Consider the following 17,736-nt stretch of genomic DNA (forward strand, 5'->3'; position numbering starts at 1 on the left):
GCATTGTTTGGTGGACTACAATGCTCAGTGACATCCCTGCCCCCTTCCTCTCAGTGCTGACATGGTGATCCGATAGTGAAGCTGCCCTGACCCCTCTCGATTGTTCATTTTTACTTCTAAGATCATAGAAATATTTAGCTTTATATGTCTCTATGGTCAATGGGGGCATTACATACCAAGGGGCTATATGTGAGGGGCTATTTTCTTTGCAGGGAGTAAGGGGTTAACAAGCTAATTGCAGTACATCTCAGAAGATGCAGGTGCTTAATGTACAGCTGCCCACCCAAAGAAAGACAGGGAAGTCCTCCACATATGCAAGTATAAAAGTTTTACATTTGTGCGATAAACCCTTTAACTGCTGCTTCATTCACAGTGGTCATGCAGTGAGGAGCAACGGGGGGCTCAGGATCCTTCTTCTAGGGATTGTGGGGGTTTCAGTGATGGAACCTGCAGTGATCATATGTTTATCTCCTATTCTGTGGAGACATGGTAATAGTGTTGGGCACATGGTTATGAAATAAGCTGCTACAAGAGGTTTTTGGCAGCTGCTTTCTTCCTCTCACCGTGCAGAACACATGTATGCTCAGCCGAGCCTAGTGGCCATGTGAATGGGGGCTGCTGTCTGAACGAGTGCTTGACCAACAGTGATCTTATGTCTATGGCCATGTACACCTGATAACATGACTGTAGTCTGCATTTCATGCAAGCATCTATTCTAGGGGGACATTTACTAGACTGTAGTGATTCAGACTACAGTCTTGGGCATATCAAGTTGCAGCGGACAGGGACTAAGTTATGTAGAGGCACCGACCCCTACATAACTTAGTCACATGACCTGATCCATCTCCCTTGCTGGCATAGATCCAAGTTGTTTTATACGCCAAAAACAGGAGTAGAAAATGATGAATTAGCTGGGCATCCTGGCCTACCCTCTTCTCCGCCCATGCCATGCCCCCTTTTTCTCGGAACTCAAGAAAAGAGGTGTAAGTGGCGTACAGTCACATATTTTGCTACAAAACAACTTTGCGACAAAATCTAATGTCTAGGGCTAATGTATGTGGGAAAGTGGGAACACTAAGAGGTAGTAAGCATTTTGGGAGGAATTTAGTTATTAGCTGTAGAAGAGATATTCAATAGAGAGGGGGCACTAACAGTGAAAGGACAGGTCACAAGGTGGAGGCCGAGACATCATGGGGTTACATGGAAGTTATGCCGTTCCTAAGAAGAAATCACAGAAGGGAGGCAGAGACATGAAGAGAAGGACACGTACATCATGCAGGAGGTCGGGCTGACTACTAAGCAAACGGCAGATACAAACCCAGACATAGTAGATAGAAATCACATGACGGGGGTATTGGTTATATTTTGCTTGCCCCTACTACAACTACCTGCTCTCACCTGTTCAGCCCACACAATATACCAATACACCCAACCATCCCAAAAAGACTCGGACACCTGTTGGAATGTATTGGCCACAGCAGCCGTTTATTAATATAAATACAAACATAACATAAACCATGAAAAATTCCCAACAATGACTCCTCCTAACGGGGAGGTCCTTGGAGCCCCACAAACCCCCCAGCTGCTAACCCGGGGTGAGCCATTTTGCCTCCAGCCGTGACCCCCAGCTCGGAAGCACCACAGAATGCCCCCCCCCCTCAACAGCTGGGCCACCATTGGAGTCCAGCCCCAACTGTGGGGGCCCTCCCAATGTCCTCCAGTTCCACCGTAACCAACTCCAAGGACCCCCCACCGTCAACGCCACTGTGACAAGACCGATCCATTCTTCACATGCACACATCGCCTCGCCCCCCCCCCCCCCCAGCCAAACTTAAAAGGGAGGATGGGAGGGAGCTTTCTCAGGTAACCAAAATGGCTACCGTCCACTTTCCCCCTACTCTATTTAACCCCTACGCCCCTCCCCTCCTGCTCAAACCCACCAATACGACCCTCCTGCATCCACCCCACCCCCTGCTACCCCAATCCTAATCTCCCTGGGGCTCCCTAACCAAACCCCCCGTCATGTGGGTCTACCCTTAGGGGCCCCCCTTTCTCCCCCCTTCCAGTCCGGCCATTTCCTCGTTTTGGGTGGCTGTTATTAACTTACAACATTTGAAACCACCACGAGTCACTAAGGTGCATAGCAGGTTGCTCCAAATTGTGCCATTTTGATACATTTGTGGATGCGCATGATTATTGGGAAGTCCATTATCTTGTGTGGCCAGGTTTCATTTACACTTCAGTACTTGATCAGCATTTCATCTATTTTTATGCCAAAACCTGGATCCTAAATACTAAAATATAATGAAAATATTTGCATTTCCAGATACTGGTCTAAAAGAAAAAAAAATTAAAATGTCACCTGTGAATGAGGCCAATATGGTCAGGGTTTGGTTGACAACCATAACATTCATATACTGGAAGAATCAGCGGGAAAAGATTTTTGTGTGTTATACACCTATGTACCATATAGAAGAGATTTTCTACCTCTCTGTGATGATGGGCCCCATGGTTTAGTGTGATATTTCAGGCCCTCCGGTGAGATGTAAGAGCTGCAGTTTTGTATTCTACAGAACGTTCTGTAAATCTTCTGCAGTACATGTCACACACCAGTGAAGGAGCTGAGGTCAGGTCCACAGCAGGGTGTGAGATGTGGGGGGCAATGCAAGCATTCCTGGAACAGGGGAGGGTGGGAGCTGCCAGATCTAACTGGTTTCAGCTGCTGGCTACTTATAAAAAGTGGGCAATAGTACGGGTAGATTCACACAAGAGACCGAGGCCACACACAGGGACAATGCCACCTCTGATGACCAGCACCAGCCTGGAATTAAACACAGCCTCCTTCAAGCAGAGAAAAAGACTAGGTAAGGCTACTTTCACACTAGCGTTCGTCGGTCCGCTCGTGAGCTCCGTTTGAAGGGGCTCACGAGCGGACCCGAACGCAGCCGTCCAGCCCTGATGCAGTCTGAATGGAGCGGATCCGCTCAGACTGCATCAGTCTGGCGGCGTTCAGCCTCCGCTCCGCTCGCCTCCGCACGGACAGGCGGACAGCTGAACGCTGCTTGCAGCGTTCGGGTGTCCGCCTGGCCGTGCGGAGGCGTGCGGATCCGTCCAGACTTACAATGTAAGTCAATGGGGACGGATCCGTTTGAAGATGCCACAATATGGCTCAATCTTCAAGCGGATCCGTCCCCCATTGACTTTACATTGAAAGTCTGGACGGATCCGTCCGAGGCTATTTTCACACTTAGCTTTTTTTTTGCCATTTTAATGCAGACGGATCCGTTCTGAACGGAGCCTCCGTCTGCATTATTATGAGCGGATCCGTTCAGAACGGATCCGCCCGAACGCTAGTGTGAAAGTAGCCTAAGAGGTAAACTAACTACTAAGGTAAACTAACATGGGGCATGGCTGGATACAGTGGGCCAAGATACTTTACTAAGTAGACAAGATGTTTCAGTTTCCTACGTATATGGTTGCATGGCATTTTCAATCTCTTTATGGTTAGGTTATGATTTTCTTTGCTTACGTTTTCACACCAGATAGTCTTTACAGATTTAAAGGGGAACTACAACAGTGACAATTCTAAATCTTTCTTCTGCTGTACGTATACATGTCAGTCTGAATTGTCAGAACCGATAAGGATTACTGGCTGCAGTCCACTAAGGAGTATACATAATACACACTGTGTGCTGTCCGCATCCGTATGTCCATTCTGCACAAAAAAAATAAAAAATGGAACATGTCTTATTATTATCCGTTTTGCCATTGTTACAACAGGTCCGCAAAAAATAAAGATGCAACACAGACGTCATCCGTATTTTTTGCGTATCTGTGTTTTGCGGACATCAAAATAAATAGTCTTATAAATGCACCCGAAATCATTGTGCCTATTGCACAAAACCAATAGGTAATGGCAACTGCCTATGCATTGTAACAATGATTATTATTATTTATTATTAAAGCGCAATTCATTGCATGGCGCTGCACATATGAAAAGGGGTATATACATAATGAAAAAAAATGAAAACTTGAATTTTCAGTTGGAAATACCCCTTTAACAATTAGTCTGTCATTTTCTGACAATATGATGATACTAGGACTGGAAATGACCTTGTCAGCAGTGGCATACCCTAAATGTAGGCAGACCACACCACTGCTTTGGGGCCTGGGCAGTGGAGGGGACCCCTTATGCTGAACTCTTTCTTCTTCTCTGTGCAACAAAACAATGTTTTTTCATGTAGTGGCTACTAGGTGGAGCTCAGTGCAAAGAGACCAATGGTAAGTATATAAATTCCTATGTACTGAGCTCCCCCTAGTGGTGGCCACAGGCAAACAGTTTTAGTAAGCATAGTAAGTTTTGCAATGGGGCCCTGGGAGATCTGTGTACTCCTCTGCTTGTCAGTACTAATTGATTAGATGGCCATATAATGGAGATTAGAAAGCATATACCAAATATGAGTATAGGCACATTAAACAAATCATAGAAACGGCTTCGCACGGGTATATTTCATCTAATGTTGGTGTGTGTCGTTAAAAGATATTGACAGTATCCACTATAACAGTGACATCTACAGTACCCCGCCCCTTTAACAGAGCAGGCTAATGCCCCCTTAACAGTAACATCCAAAGCATTCTCCCCTTTAACAGTGACCTTTACAGCGGCCGCCCCTTTATTAGTGACCTCCACAGTACCCAGTCTCGTTAACAGTGATTTCCACAATAACCCATCCCTTAACAGTGACATCCACAGAGCTCCATTCCCTTATAATGTGACCTCCACAACACCCCACCCCCTTAACAGTAACCTCTACAACACCCCGCCCCTTAACACTGACCTCCATGGCAGACCGTCCCCTTAACTGTGACCTCCCCCGCTCTCTGTTCCCTTAACAGTGACCTCCACAGCAGCCGTCCCTTTATTAGTGACCTCCACAGTACCCCATCTCCTTAACAGTGATTTCCACAACACTCCGTCCCCTTAACAGTGGCCTTTACAGAAATCTGCCCCTTAACACTGACCTCCATAGCGGACCGTCCCCTTAAAAGGGTTGTCCGAGTTATTTTTTTGTTCTATGTTCCTAACTAGGCAGATGTAACAGCTTTCCAATTAACTCACTTTATCTCCAGTGGCTGGTTTCTCAGAATTCACTGAGTGACCTGTGATGTCAGCTTCTCCCCCTGCTCTGATAAAGTTAGTTTACAAGCCTGTAAACGAGAAGTCACTGTGCTGGCCACGCCCCCTTCACTGCCGGCTGTCTTCTCTCTCCTAGGATTCTTAACCCCTTCAGCTGCACATATTGGGTAGCTCCAGCAGTGAGGAGACAAGGCTGGCTGGCAGATTAGAGAGCATTGCACAAGAAGGTAGGGGGGAAGATCCTGTGTGTATTAGCAGTGTCATTATACAGCTGGGACTTGTAGTCCTACACATACAACATGCTTCCGATTCTTCCAGCAGGCAGACATGTCACTCAGGGCAGTACTTGTATTCACTCCCTTAGCAGAGCAGGGGGAGGGGTAAAAAGATCGTTTTTATTGCATGTAAACAAAGGGCCAGAAAAGAACCAGGGAAATGAGGAAATATATATATATTTTTGCATAAAACTTGCTTAGCTTAGTTATATATCGCTGCCCATTAGATTTTCAGTGCTATATATTTTATTTTTCATAACTCGGACAACCTCTTTAACTGTGACCTCCACAGCAGCCTGGCTCTAGAGTGGCCAGAGTTCCGGTTTTAGGCTGGAAAGTCTGTCTTTCAGACTCCCTGTCCTTTTAACAGGGATGTCCTTTGGAACAGCTCACTCTCAGACAGCAGCACTGTGCTGTCTGAGTGTGAGCTGCAGGGAGAAAGTCACCCTCTCTCTCAACCCTGCAGCTGACATAAGTTGATTTTTACCTTCATTTTTTCAATCCCCCAGTGGGAGGGGGCATGGCTTAGTGGGACATGGAGGCAGGGTTTTTGAGTCCCTCTTTTGCCTCCTTAACTGTGACCTCCACAGCACTCCGCTCCCTTAACAGTGCCATCCACAGCGCCTTGCCCCTTTAAAGCTGACCTACAGAAGTGAAGAAAAATGGCTGGGTTGTTATGGAAACCTGGTGTAAAACTATGCGTATGTGGAGACTAAGGGCCTGTGAGCTTCTATTGGCTGATAAGGGTAATGTGACCAAGCTTCTATTGGATAATGTATTTTTGGGGAATATCTCAGGAACGGTACGTCCTAGAGAGCTGAGACCTGGTCTAAAACCTTCCCGGACACCTAATGTACCTGTGTGTGATTGTAAATGCAATGGTGCGGATTCCTTTAGCAGACATACACACATACATTCAGCTTTATATATTATATATTTAATTACGTACATCACATTGAAATCCACACTTTGCTTTATTGAAACATTAAAAATATATGCTTATGGTGCAGAACTTTATTTTAGGGGCCCTACTATACCTGCATCCTTGCCCGTTCTACACACTTCCAGCCTTGCCATTACCTCTAACAACACACACAATGTTAATGATACATGCAGCATTTTTTGGCAGGCATTAGAGACGGCTTTCTAAGACTGAGATGTGAACTCTGCCTAAGTTTTGCAGAGAAATGTTAATTGAATGCTTTTATGAAGGATACTATGGTCTGTATTGGTGCCAACGAGGCTGTCGTGATTTGTACAGGGTTCTAGGGAGTGCAATTACTGTAAGATTATAAATGACAAACCTAAACAATTCATTTTATATTTTTGTAGACAGTCGAATTCATGAAGTTAATAGAGTGAAGAGCAGATACCCCTGCAAGTTACCGGTAAGAGTTGATATTTATTTTTTCCCTTTTTTGTTTTTAGCCAAAGCCTTGAGTAGGACCTAAATATACATAAAATAGAAGACCATGTCTATATTTTGGCCTGAAAACAACAAGTCCAAAAAATACGGATACCCTTCATGTATATTATTTTTTTTTTCAGACTTATCAATAGAAATGCCTATTCTTGTCTTCAAAATGGGACCAGAATAGGACATGTTCTATAATTTGCACTGTGTGAATGGTCCATATTAATGAATGGGCCAGTGTTATATCATAAAAATATGTGGCTAGCCCAAGGATAAAAATATGATCACATGCATGAGGCCTACATTTCTTTTTCGGCTTTAAAAAAAACTCAAAACAATAAAAAAGTTATATAAAAGAAGAAATAAAGCACTGTAAATTTGATGGTCAGCAATATGTACATAGGCTAAAAAAGTTTTGGCCCTTTGTTGACATGCAGTTGCAGAGCTGTGGGGGCGTGTAACAACAATCTCTGAGGTTTTCCTCATGAATATTTGTGGGTGTCAACAAAGACTGCCTTTCCCCTCCCCTTTCTCTGCAAAGGGAGTGAATAAAGGTGCTGCCCTGTCTGCAGTCTCACTGCTCGGATACTTATGTTGTACGTGTGGGACTACAAGTTCCAGCTGTAGAGTACAATGACATTGCTGATACACACAGGATCTTCCTCCTGCCTGTTCTTGTGCAATGCTCTGCAGGGGAAGTGCAGGGGGCATGGCTTGTCTCACCAACCAGCACAGCCCACAGTGAGGTTCAGTGCACAGACACAGACCTGCTCCTCCTGCTTCCTCAGGCTGGTGCACGAAACGTCAGAGAGGAGGCCACTGAAGATGAAGTGTTTGAAAAACAGTTGCTTAGTTAGAAACATAAAAAAAACTAAAAAATAACTTTAACCCCTTAAATGAAATGTAGCACTAAAAGGGAAAGATGACAGAAAATTATGTAAAAATTGCACAAGAATGAAATAAAATAGTTATTTCTGTAGCGTTTTTTTGTTTCAAAAACAGTTCTAGGAACATTTGTTTGCAAACCTAGTTTTCCAGAAAGCCTAGATTTTTTTATGTTTTTTTTTATAGCAGTGACTAACTGCTAAAAAAACAAGGTAAAACTTTCACCAATAATTTTGATATCTGCATTGTACGAATAGGCTTTTATAAAATTTTAGAAACATTTTCTTCCACAAACATTTGGATAGGCAAAGTTGTAGCTAGGCTTTCCTTTTCCCAGGGCAGTGGAGCACCTGCTATAGAGGCAATCCGCGGGATTGCTATGGGGCCTGGGGGGAGGGGGGGGGGGGCCAAGAAACTTGTTCTTCTCTTCCACATGTGAAAACTCAGCATTTTCACACAGCCGCCACTAGGGGGAGCTCAATGCAAAGAGATTATTACAGCTTCCATGATAGTTGTTTTTATTCCTATTCACCGAGCTCCCCCTAGTGGTGGATGAAGCCAGCTGGCTTTGTAATAGAGGCAGGAGACTTGTCAATGTATTTTTGACAGTTTTGTAATGTAAATACATTGAGAAATATGGTGCCCATATATTTGAAGTACCTATTCCACTTTTACCAACATAAGTCAGATAAAGTGTGTGAGACCAAAGGGAACTTACTTTACTTTATTACAGTTTCTAATTAAAATTGCTTCCACTTAATTGAAAAAAAAAAAAAGGAAAGGAAATTCATCAGAAATCTGTGTGCGTTACTCATGTTCTGCATTGCCAGGGAGTGATTGAGGCATGCACACTGGGAAACTAGGTGCAGGGGGCCCATACTAAGTTTTGCTAGGGGGCCCTATAAGATGTGTACACCACTGGCTCAGGGCAACAATTCAGTTTACTGTCTAGCCCTAAATACACTGGCCAGAGTGGCTACTTGCCACATCCACCCTTGCAGTAACCCATTTGTAAACCAACAGTTATTAAACCAAACTTGCCAACTCTCCTAGATAAAGAAGAAACCTCCTGGAACTCCTGGAAGAGTTGGCAAAGCTCCTGGGCACAGACCACCATGTACTTTAACTGTATGTGGCAGTGAGATTCTCAGTCATTATATGAAACTCTGGTGGCCAAGGAGGTGCATTGAGGGGGTGGGGTGCCATACAAAAAGGGAAAGATGTCATACAAAGGATGGGGGCTGCAAAAAAAGGGTATGTCCACACCTGGAAAAACTTTACTCAAACTTCATTTTTTTCTGAGTAGAAAATCATGTATGGCCTTTGCTCATATTTAGTTTTGAAAGGAAAAGTGTTACCAAGACCACATACTGGTTCCAGTGTGGGCAGCATGAGCTTGGCGACAGATTCCATTCAAACCAGTTGTCACACAAAAAATATTCTACAGTTTTCAAACCAGCACCTAGATCTCAATTATTTTTGTAATTGCATGTAATTTCTAATTTAGTACTGAGGCATTCAAAAAATATAACTACGGTATATAGCGTCACCTGTTCCTTGTTTTTTTCTTATTTCTTTGTCCTGCTCGCTGACATGGCCGCACATGCTCAGTTTTACCCTTCACCTACCTCCTGAGCTGTGATAGGTGGAGCATGGACACGCCCCCTGAGCTGTGATAGGTGGAGCATGGACACGCCCCCTGAGCTGCAGCAGAACAGACACTCACCTTGAGCTGCAAGCTTTATATAAACCTAGCAGAGCAATGAATGGGGAGATCTCTGGACCCATGTGAGGTACAGGGCTGGTTCTGTTAGAAAGAGTTTGTCATGTACAATATGATGTCTGGTTATCCGATTTTTTACATTAAAAATAAAATAATAATAATAAAAGGATCAGGAGGTATGTGTCTTACCAGACTATGAGGAGTCCAACTTAGTATATAGTGGTGCATTGTACTTTATTTTACATACTTTCTACATTGCACATGCAGGAAACAGCAATAGAAAACCCGAGTTTAACCCATTCAGTGCCAGCTGTTGGCGACCGCTTCTCCCGCAGCGCTCCCTGTAATTTTACCTTACCAGTGGTAGTGCGCTGGTATTTAAGCCTACGGCGCTGGTTACTGTGGCTTAAATACCAGCGCACTACCACGGGTAAGGTAAAAATACAGGGAGCGCTGCGGGAGAAGCGGCCACCAACAGCTAGGCTCCGGGAGACACTGCGCCTGCGCACGGAGCAACACCACATATAGGGTGTTGACGTATTCAAGAGAAAATGGGTAACAAATTATGGGGTGCTTTTTCTCCTGTTACCCCTTGTGAAAATGAAAAATTTGGGGCAAAAGCAACATTTTATTGGAAGAAATTAAACTTCTAAGCTTCAAAGCTTTCTAACGTCCTAAAAAAATAAATGACATTTACAAAATTATGCCACCATAAAACAGACATATGGGGAATGTTAAGTAAAAACAATTTTATGAGGTATCTGTCTTAAAAATGGAGAAATTCAAATTTAGAAAATTGTGAATTTTTCCAATTTTTGGGGTAAATTTTTGATTATTTTATAAATAAATGTCATGAAGTATAATCTGTCACAAGAAAACAATCTCAGAATGGCTTGGATACGTAAAAGTATTCCAAAGTTATTACCACATAAAGTAGCGCATGTCAGATTTTCAAAAATCGGCCTGGAATTTAAGATGGAAAGTGGCTCGGTAGTGAAAGGGTTAAAGTTTTTTTATTTATTTAACCAATATATTAATTTACCTTCTAGGATAGCTGATAAACCTTTAATGAGCAGGGGTTTGGTTGCTGGGAACACCACAGATCACAAGAGTCTCGAGTCCCCTGCATGAATAGAGTGGCAGTCAAGCATGTGCGTTGCTGCTCCATTTGTCCTCTGCTGGATTTCTGAAGACAGCTGAGCTCTAAACCTCGGCTACACAAAGACTTTTTGCAAAATAGGATTTACTATAATAAACATGTCAAGAGAGCTCCTCTATAAATCCAGTGACTCACAGGTGAAGTCTCCTCTGATTGTAGACATTCTCTTTCCTTTTCTTCTGCATTTGGCTCATACCACCATGATAACTTCTCCTGACAACTCCAGATCTTTCTGCCAAGACATCCTTGGCCCCTCGTTTCTGCATCCATCACCAGCCTCTATAAAACACAAATAAATTCAGCCATTAGAGTACCTACAGACACAGGAATAAATACAGACCCCCTAAATAATTAATTGTTGGATATTTGATAATTTACAGTTAACACATTTATGGCTTTGGTGGTGATTAAGAAATAAGCCAGACATCTCCTTTAGTCAATTTACAGGAATAATGGAATGTTATCACAGAATAGTACAGGTACAGATGTTTCCGACTCTATACCTAAATGAAATCACTGCCTAATAGGACGGTAATAGATAATAATAATAATATTTTCTATTGCTGTCCCATTAGGCAGTGATTTTATAATGGAATGTTATGCAATTTTCTAATGTATTTTGTGTGTCAATCCCTCTGCTTGCTGTCATTGTAATGGAACCCCCATTTGTTTACTTCCAGAAGCTGAAAATCCTTCCAGGTCATGTAATGAGCACAGTGTAGCATGTTCCTGTTGGAACAACCGATAAACCTGTGTGTCCATCACATGACTCTAGGGGAAAATATAAGATTTTATTACAATTACAGCAAACAGAGATCTCCGAAACCATGATGAACTGATACCGTACAATGGAAATCTACACATTTTGTATCTGAAGTACAGTGTTATACGCATTTCATAATATAGTATATAGAAAAGCATATTTATTTAACCTTTTTATGTGTGCAGGTTATAGTAGAGAGAAGTCATCGGGAAAAACTGCTACCTCCACTTCAGAAGATTAAATTTCTTGTACCTCCAGAAGTCACAATGGGGCAATTTGTCAGTATGATAAGGTAAGAAGAACTTAGAAAGTAGAGATAAACTGAAACTAAAACAGGCTGAGGCGTCATATACCTATAGAGAGAACTAGCCATACGTTTCCCAGTGTCTCAGAGTCTGTACCATTGATAGAGAATGTTAAAGGGAATCTGTCAGCAGCTTTGTACCTATGACACTGTCTGACCTGTTACATGTGCACGTGGCGGATGAAGGCCTCTGTGTTGGTCCCATGTTCATATGTGCCCGCATTGCTGAGAAAAATGATGTTTTAATATATGCAAATGAGCCTCTAGGAGCAGTGGGGGCGTTGCCATTACACCTAGAGGCTCTGCTCTCTCTGGAACTGCCACACCCTCTGCACTTTGATTGACAGGACCAGGCAGTGAAAACTTCCACACGACTGGCCCTGTCAATCATAGTGGAGAGAGTGCAGCAATTTCAGAGAGAGCAGTCTTTAGGTGTAACGGCAACACCCCCATTGCTCCTAGAGGTTCATTTGCATATATTAAAATATAATTTTTCTCAGCAATGCGGACACATATGAACATGAGGCCAAGACAGATGTCTTCAGATGCCAAGCGCACATGTAACAGGCCAGCCAGTGTCATAGGTACAGATCTGCTGACAGATGCCCCTTAAGAAGCTTTACACCCCGTTTTTTTTTTACCAGCTTGCTCCCAATAGCTGTGTAATGTTCTTACCTGTAACCTTACATAGCTGACCTAATATGTTAACCATCAAACACCATTATGACCATGCATTAAAACCGACAAACAGTGAGCCGGCAGACATTCAGCCGCACCTTACAGCCCTTGGATGCAGAGAACTGGGAACAATCACCTTATTAGTACTTATAATACTGGTCCAAGCATAACCGATAGGTCAGATATATCTGTTCCATAACAGCGACAATCCATCGACATCACACCCGACACTTGGCTGTGTGCAAAAAATTAACCCCTAGCAGACCAGTGGTGATTTTGATGGGAGAATGTCACCATTATAGGACAAATAATCATGCCTTGACCGTATTATTGTGACTGGCTTGTTAATTATTCCTGGTCCTGGGGATCCGAGGGCTGTAAGATGTATTTCCATGTCTGCTGACTCACAGATTGTCCCTTCGAATCCCTGCAACAGAGTGCTAGTAATTAGTGGATGCAGTACACATTGTAGCCAAGGTGACTGGGACACGGCAAGTCACAGCGCCTGTGCTACACAGCGTGCCATATTGTTACCATGGTGATGGGGATGCTTTCAGCGAGCAGAATGCTGTGAGTAATAGTCCCTGTGCTATGCAGGTTACTACAATGTGCGGAAGCTGTAGGGATTTCCAAGTGCGTGATGTGTGCTGCACGCTAAACGTTATAGGAGTACTGTGGTGTATTTCCCCCACTGGTGAGATTTGGGCTACAGCCGGTCACTGTGACCCAACTACGAGCTTTTTTGAACTGGACTTTCCCTGATAGGGTCTAACACTGCTGTTTTCTGATCACCCTGGCATCATGGATTCTGTTATGAAAAGATCCATGATACTAAGGAATCTCATTGACCATCAGATCAGTTTCTTTGTATAATCAGCAAAGCTTGAATGAAACCATGAGGACAGTGTGAATATGCTCATAGTCCCACTCTGAAGCCCTCAAATGATTTAGAAAAATCAAAAGGGGGCCAGCAACCCCAGGGTAATCATACTAAAATTTGAAGGGTTGTCCGGATTCAGAGCTGAACCCAGACATAAGCTCCCCTTCACCCATGTATCATGTATGAGAGGCGCATCGGAGCATTTCTAACTTCTATGTTCCCCCTTGTCCTGCACTGTCCGCCTAGCATACCCATGTGGAGCCCGCTACGTCACTGGTAGCACAGGGCGATGCACCGCAGGGCAAGGGGGAGCATTGGAGCAAGAAATGCTCTGATGCTCCTCTCAGACATGGTACGCGAGTGAAGGGGAGCTTATGTCTGGGTTCAGCTCTGAACCCAGACAACCCCTTTAACTTTTAACTCCTTCAGTACAGAGCCATTTCTCACCTTAAAAGGGACCCCCACCGATCAGTTGTTTGAGAAGGCAGCGGCACTCTAGCAGCGCCGCGGCCTTCTCACTGTTTACCGCAGTGACATCACGGCTAGTATCAACTTGCCTGGGCGCGTCTAAGCCCTGTTCACTTGAATGGAGCTTAGCCGCGCCCAGGCCACTGATACTAGTCGTGACGTCACTGGGCCAGCGGTAAACAGTGAGAAGGACACGGCGCTGCTGGAGCTCCGCTGCCTTCTCAAACAGCTGATCGGCGGGGGTCCCAGGTGTCGGATCCCCGCTGATCAGATGCTGATGATCTATCCAGAGGATAGCTCATCAGTTTAAACAAAGTGCAGAACCCTTTTAAGGACCAGGACAAATTTTGGAATTATGATGTGTCAATGTATGTGGTAATAACTTTGGAACACTTACTTATCTAAGCCAGTCTGAGATTTTTTGTGTGACACATTGTAGTCAATGATAGTGGTAAATTTGAGTCATTATAAAATCACCTTTATTTCAAAAAAAGAGAAATCCTAAATTTGCTGAAAAAAATTAGCAATTTTCAAAATTTAAATGTCACTGCTTTTAAGGGCTCATGCACACAAATGTATTTTCTTTCTGTGTCCGTTCAGTTTTTTTGCAGACCGTATGCGGAACCATTCATTTCAATGCGTCCGCAACAAAAAGGGAAGTTACTCCGTGTCCATTCAGTTTTCGTATGTCCATTCCGCAAAGTTATAGAACATGTCCACATTACAGACAAGTTTTAGTACTGTTCTATTAGGGGCCAGCTGTTCCATTCCTCAAAATACGGAATGCACATGGACGTCATCCATATTTTTTGTGGATTGCAAAATACATACGGTCGTGTGCATGAGCCCTAAAGCAGATAGTGGTACCTCACAAAAAGTTATTACTTTATTGTTACCATATGTCTACTTTATGTTGGCATCATTTTGTAAATTTATTTTTTAAAGACATTAGAAGGTCTAAAATTGTAGAAGTAATTCTTAAGATGCTTAAGAAAATATCCAAAATCCAAGGACCAGTTCAGTTCTGAAGTCACTTTTGGGGCTTACATAGTAGAAATCCCACATATATGACCCCATTTTAGAAACTACATCCCTCAAGGTATTCAAAAGTGATTATACAAACTTTGTTAACCCTTTAGGTGTTCCACAAGAATTAAAGGAAAATGTCAAGATTTCACTTTTTTGCCAGATTTTCCGTATTAATCCTTTATTTCCTGTAACAAAGCAAGGGTTAACGGCCAAACAAAACTCAATATCTATTACCCTGATTCTGCAGTTTACAGAAACATCTCATATGGGGTTGTAAGGGCGCACATCAGGGCTCAGAAGGAACGGAGCGCCATTTGGTTTTTAGAAGGCAGATTTTGCTGGAATAGTTTCTAGACACCATGTCCCATTTGAATGCCCCTGATGCACCCCTACAGTAGAAACTCCCAAAAAGTGACTCCATTTTGCAAACCACGGGATAAGGTGACAGGACTACTTTGGGATACATATGATTTTTCAAAGCTCAATATTACGCTTTTTGTGAGGCAAGGTAACCAAAAAATGTCTGTTCTAGCAGTTTTAATTTGAGTTTGTTTTACAATGTTCACCTGACAGGTTAGATCATGTGATATATTTATAGAGCTGGTTGTTACGGATGTGGGAATACCTAATATGTCTATAATTTTTTATTTTGGTTTTACACAATAAAAGAATTTTTTTTGCAAAAAATTAAATAGAAATCATGTTTCTGTGTCTCCATTTTCTGAAAGCCATATTCTTTTTTGGGTGATTATCTCATGTAGGGGGGATGATTTTTTGCGGGATGAGGTGACGGTTTGATTGGTACTATTCTGGTCTATATTAGACTTTTTGATCTCTTGGTATTACACTTTTTTTATGTAAGGCGACAAGTTTTTATTTTGTACAGCATTCACCTTGGGGGTAGATCATGTGATATTTTTAGAGCAGGTTGTTAAGGACCTAATGTGTCAAATTTTATTTTTTCACATAATAAAAATCATGTTTTTGTGTTTCATTTTGGAATAACATTTTTTGGGCGATTGTCGTATGTAGGGGCTCATTTATTACGGGATGAGGTGACTGGTACTATTTTGGGGGTACATATGACTTTTTTGATCACTTTTTATACAATTTTTGGGAGGGGGGTAAGCAAAATTGCAATTCCATTATAGTTTTTCTTAAGTGGCTTTTTATATACATCAGGTCGCTACAGACGCGGCGATACCAAACATGTGTAGTGTATTTTTTCATTTTTTATCAATTATACATTTGTGTATATACGAAAAAGATTTTTTTAACTTTTTGTCATTTGAGCACTACATGCCACCGGCCATCTGGAAAGGATGGGGGGGGGGGGGGGACACTGATGAGACCTGCAGAGGGGGGCTGTCATTCATGCATTTCACAAGGTTCCGATCCCCACAGTTTGTGATCAGAACCATTTGGCGGCAATTCAATCCTCTTATTGGCTAGTCTGTACAGAGTAGCCAATCAGAACGAACATCAGCTCAGGACCGCCCTCATTGGTCCTTGGCTGTATATAACAGCTGCAATCTCAGCATAGACATGGTGACAGTTTGCAGCAATGAATACCCTGTACGCCATGGAGGCTTAATGCAGTGCAGTGCATGATGTAACGGTACGTCATGGTGGCTTAAGGGGTTAATGTCCTTGTTTATAAAAAAGGATATTAAAATATTGCTCAAAACGATAACAAAAAGCAGCAAATAAGGTGGTGCTGTTGACGCAACCATGCTCTATAGAAATTGGAGTGGTCTTACCATTCATGTTGACACACAGTGGTATGGGATACGCCAATATGCAGAGGGATGCAGCAGGTCGTCACAATCTGGGTCCCATTGAGTAGGCAGCAAGACACGGTATCTGTCCCTAAATTGCCCTATTTGGCCTAGTCTGAACTGCATGTCCAGCCAAGCAGAGCACCAGCCCCGAAAGGGGCGACCTCTTTGGACAGTCCATCTCTTGTCTGAAGACCCTCCACTCAAACCTGACCCAGGAGGTAACGGTCCTGCTGTACAGAGGTGACAGAAAGTGAAGCAAAGTTTTGGGACTCCACTTGGCTGGACGTACCAGACCATGATACGTTTTGCTATGGGCCCTGTGAGATGTGTATGCCTCTGATGATACAGTTACACTTATTTTTCTGTACATAACCCAGACCTTTCATTTGTCATTAGAAATAGCTGGTTTCCCATGTAACAATACCCTGTCTGAGGAATAACTGCATTTGTTCTAATGGCCCTTACTGTCTACACAGGTGCAGACTCTCCTTGCCTCCATCGCATTCACTCTGCATAATTGTCAATGGACGCCAAATGGCAAGTTTATCAATGACCATGCTGGAAGTTTACGCAGAACATCGGGACCAGGATGGCTTTCTATATGTGACTTATAGGTCACATGAAGTATTTGGCTGAAGACCTCTTCAAGCACTCATTGAGCAGTACACTGTAAAAGTTGTGATCACTCACCGTTCTGGCTGAGAAGATCTGCATGATCTCACTACCTCTGTAAGGACAGTGACAAGGAGCAGTGGTATTTAAAGGAAAGGTATAACAATCCTTAGAGACGTTAGTAGTCAGATACTACATACATTTGCAATGAAGATGCATGTTTCACTAGTGACTATCAATAAGTGCTTACTGCTATAGGAAGCAAGATGAGATTTATCAACAATATGTGCAATATTGTAATACTGGACAACCTGACGATGCTCCTGGCTGGATATCATTGTAGGAAGGTGTGAACTACACGGACCACCGTAGTAGTCATTTACACAAAAGAGAACGGCTGCAGTGACCTCTTTACATGAAACTAGAAACAGTGCGAACTGTCCTCCCACAGTTTGGACATTCAATGTAAGGGTCCATTCACACGTCCGCAATTTCGTTCTGCATTTTGCGGAACGGCATTGCGGACCCATTCATTGCTATGGGGCAGCACACGGACACGGAATTGCGGACCCGCACTTCCGGGTCCGCAATTCCGTTCCCGAAAAAAATAGAACATGTCCTATTCTTG

At 43.1% G+C, this 17,736-nt stretch overlaps 2 protein-coding genes across 2 annotated transcripts in view; one reads left to right on the forward strand and one right to left on the reverse strand.

The window, feature by feature from the left end:
• The first annotated feature begins 2,784 nt into the window (after positions 1 to 2,784).
• On the forward strand, positions 2,785 to 17,616 carry LOC122920248 (microtubule-associated proteins 1A/1B light chain 3C-like). The gene is made up of 4 exons (XM_044269606.1): positions 2,785 to 2,864; positions 6,745 to 6,800; positions 11,542 to 11,648; positions 16,973 to 17,616. The coding sequence occupies exons 1-4, from the start codon at positions 2,795 to 2,797 to the stop codon at positions 17,130 to 17,132; spliced, it is 393 nt and encodes a 130-aa protein (XP_044125541.1). The 5' UTR covers positions 2,785 to 2,794; the 3' UTR covers positions 17,133 to 17,616.
• Positions 10,319 to 17,736, reverse strand: part of ZBTB3 (zinc finger and BTB domain containing 3) — a 33,488-nt gene continuing 26,070 nt past the window's right edge. The window contains exon 3 of the transcript XR_006386898.1: positions 10,319 to 10,872. The gene's annotated coding sequence lies outside the window, so the exon portion shown is untranslated. The remainder of the gene's footprint in view (positions 10,873 to 17,736) is intronic.

This window comes from Bufo gargarizans, chromosome 10, assembly GCF_014858855.1.
Source record: "Bufo gargarizans isolate SCDJY-AF-19 chromosome 10, ASM1485885v1, whole genome shotgun sequence".
Taxonomy (NCBI): domain Eukaryota; kingdom Metazoa; phylum Chordata; class Amphibia; order Anura; family Bufonidae; genus Bufo; species Bufo gargarizans.

Coding starts and splice junctions, on each gene's coding strand:
- LOC122920248 (XM_044269606.1), top strand. CDS start 2,795: ATGCCACCTCTGATGACCAGCACCAGCCTGGAATTAAACACAGCCTCC. Junction 6,801..11,541: donor GATACCCCTGCAAGTTACCG/GTAAGAGTTGAT, acceptor TTATGTGTGCAG/GTTATAGTAGAGAGAAGTCA. Junction 11,649..16,972: donor CAATTTGTCAGTATGATAAG/GTAAGAAGAACT, acceptor CTGTCTACACAG/GTGCAGACTCTCCTTGCCTC.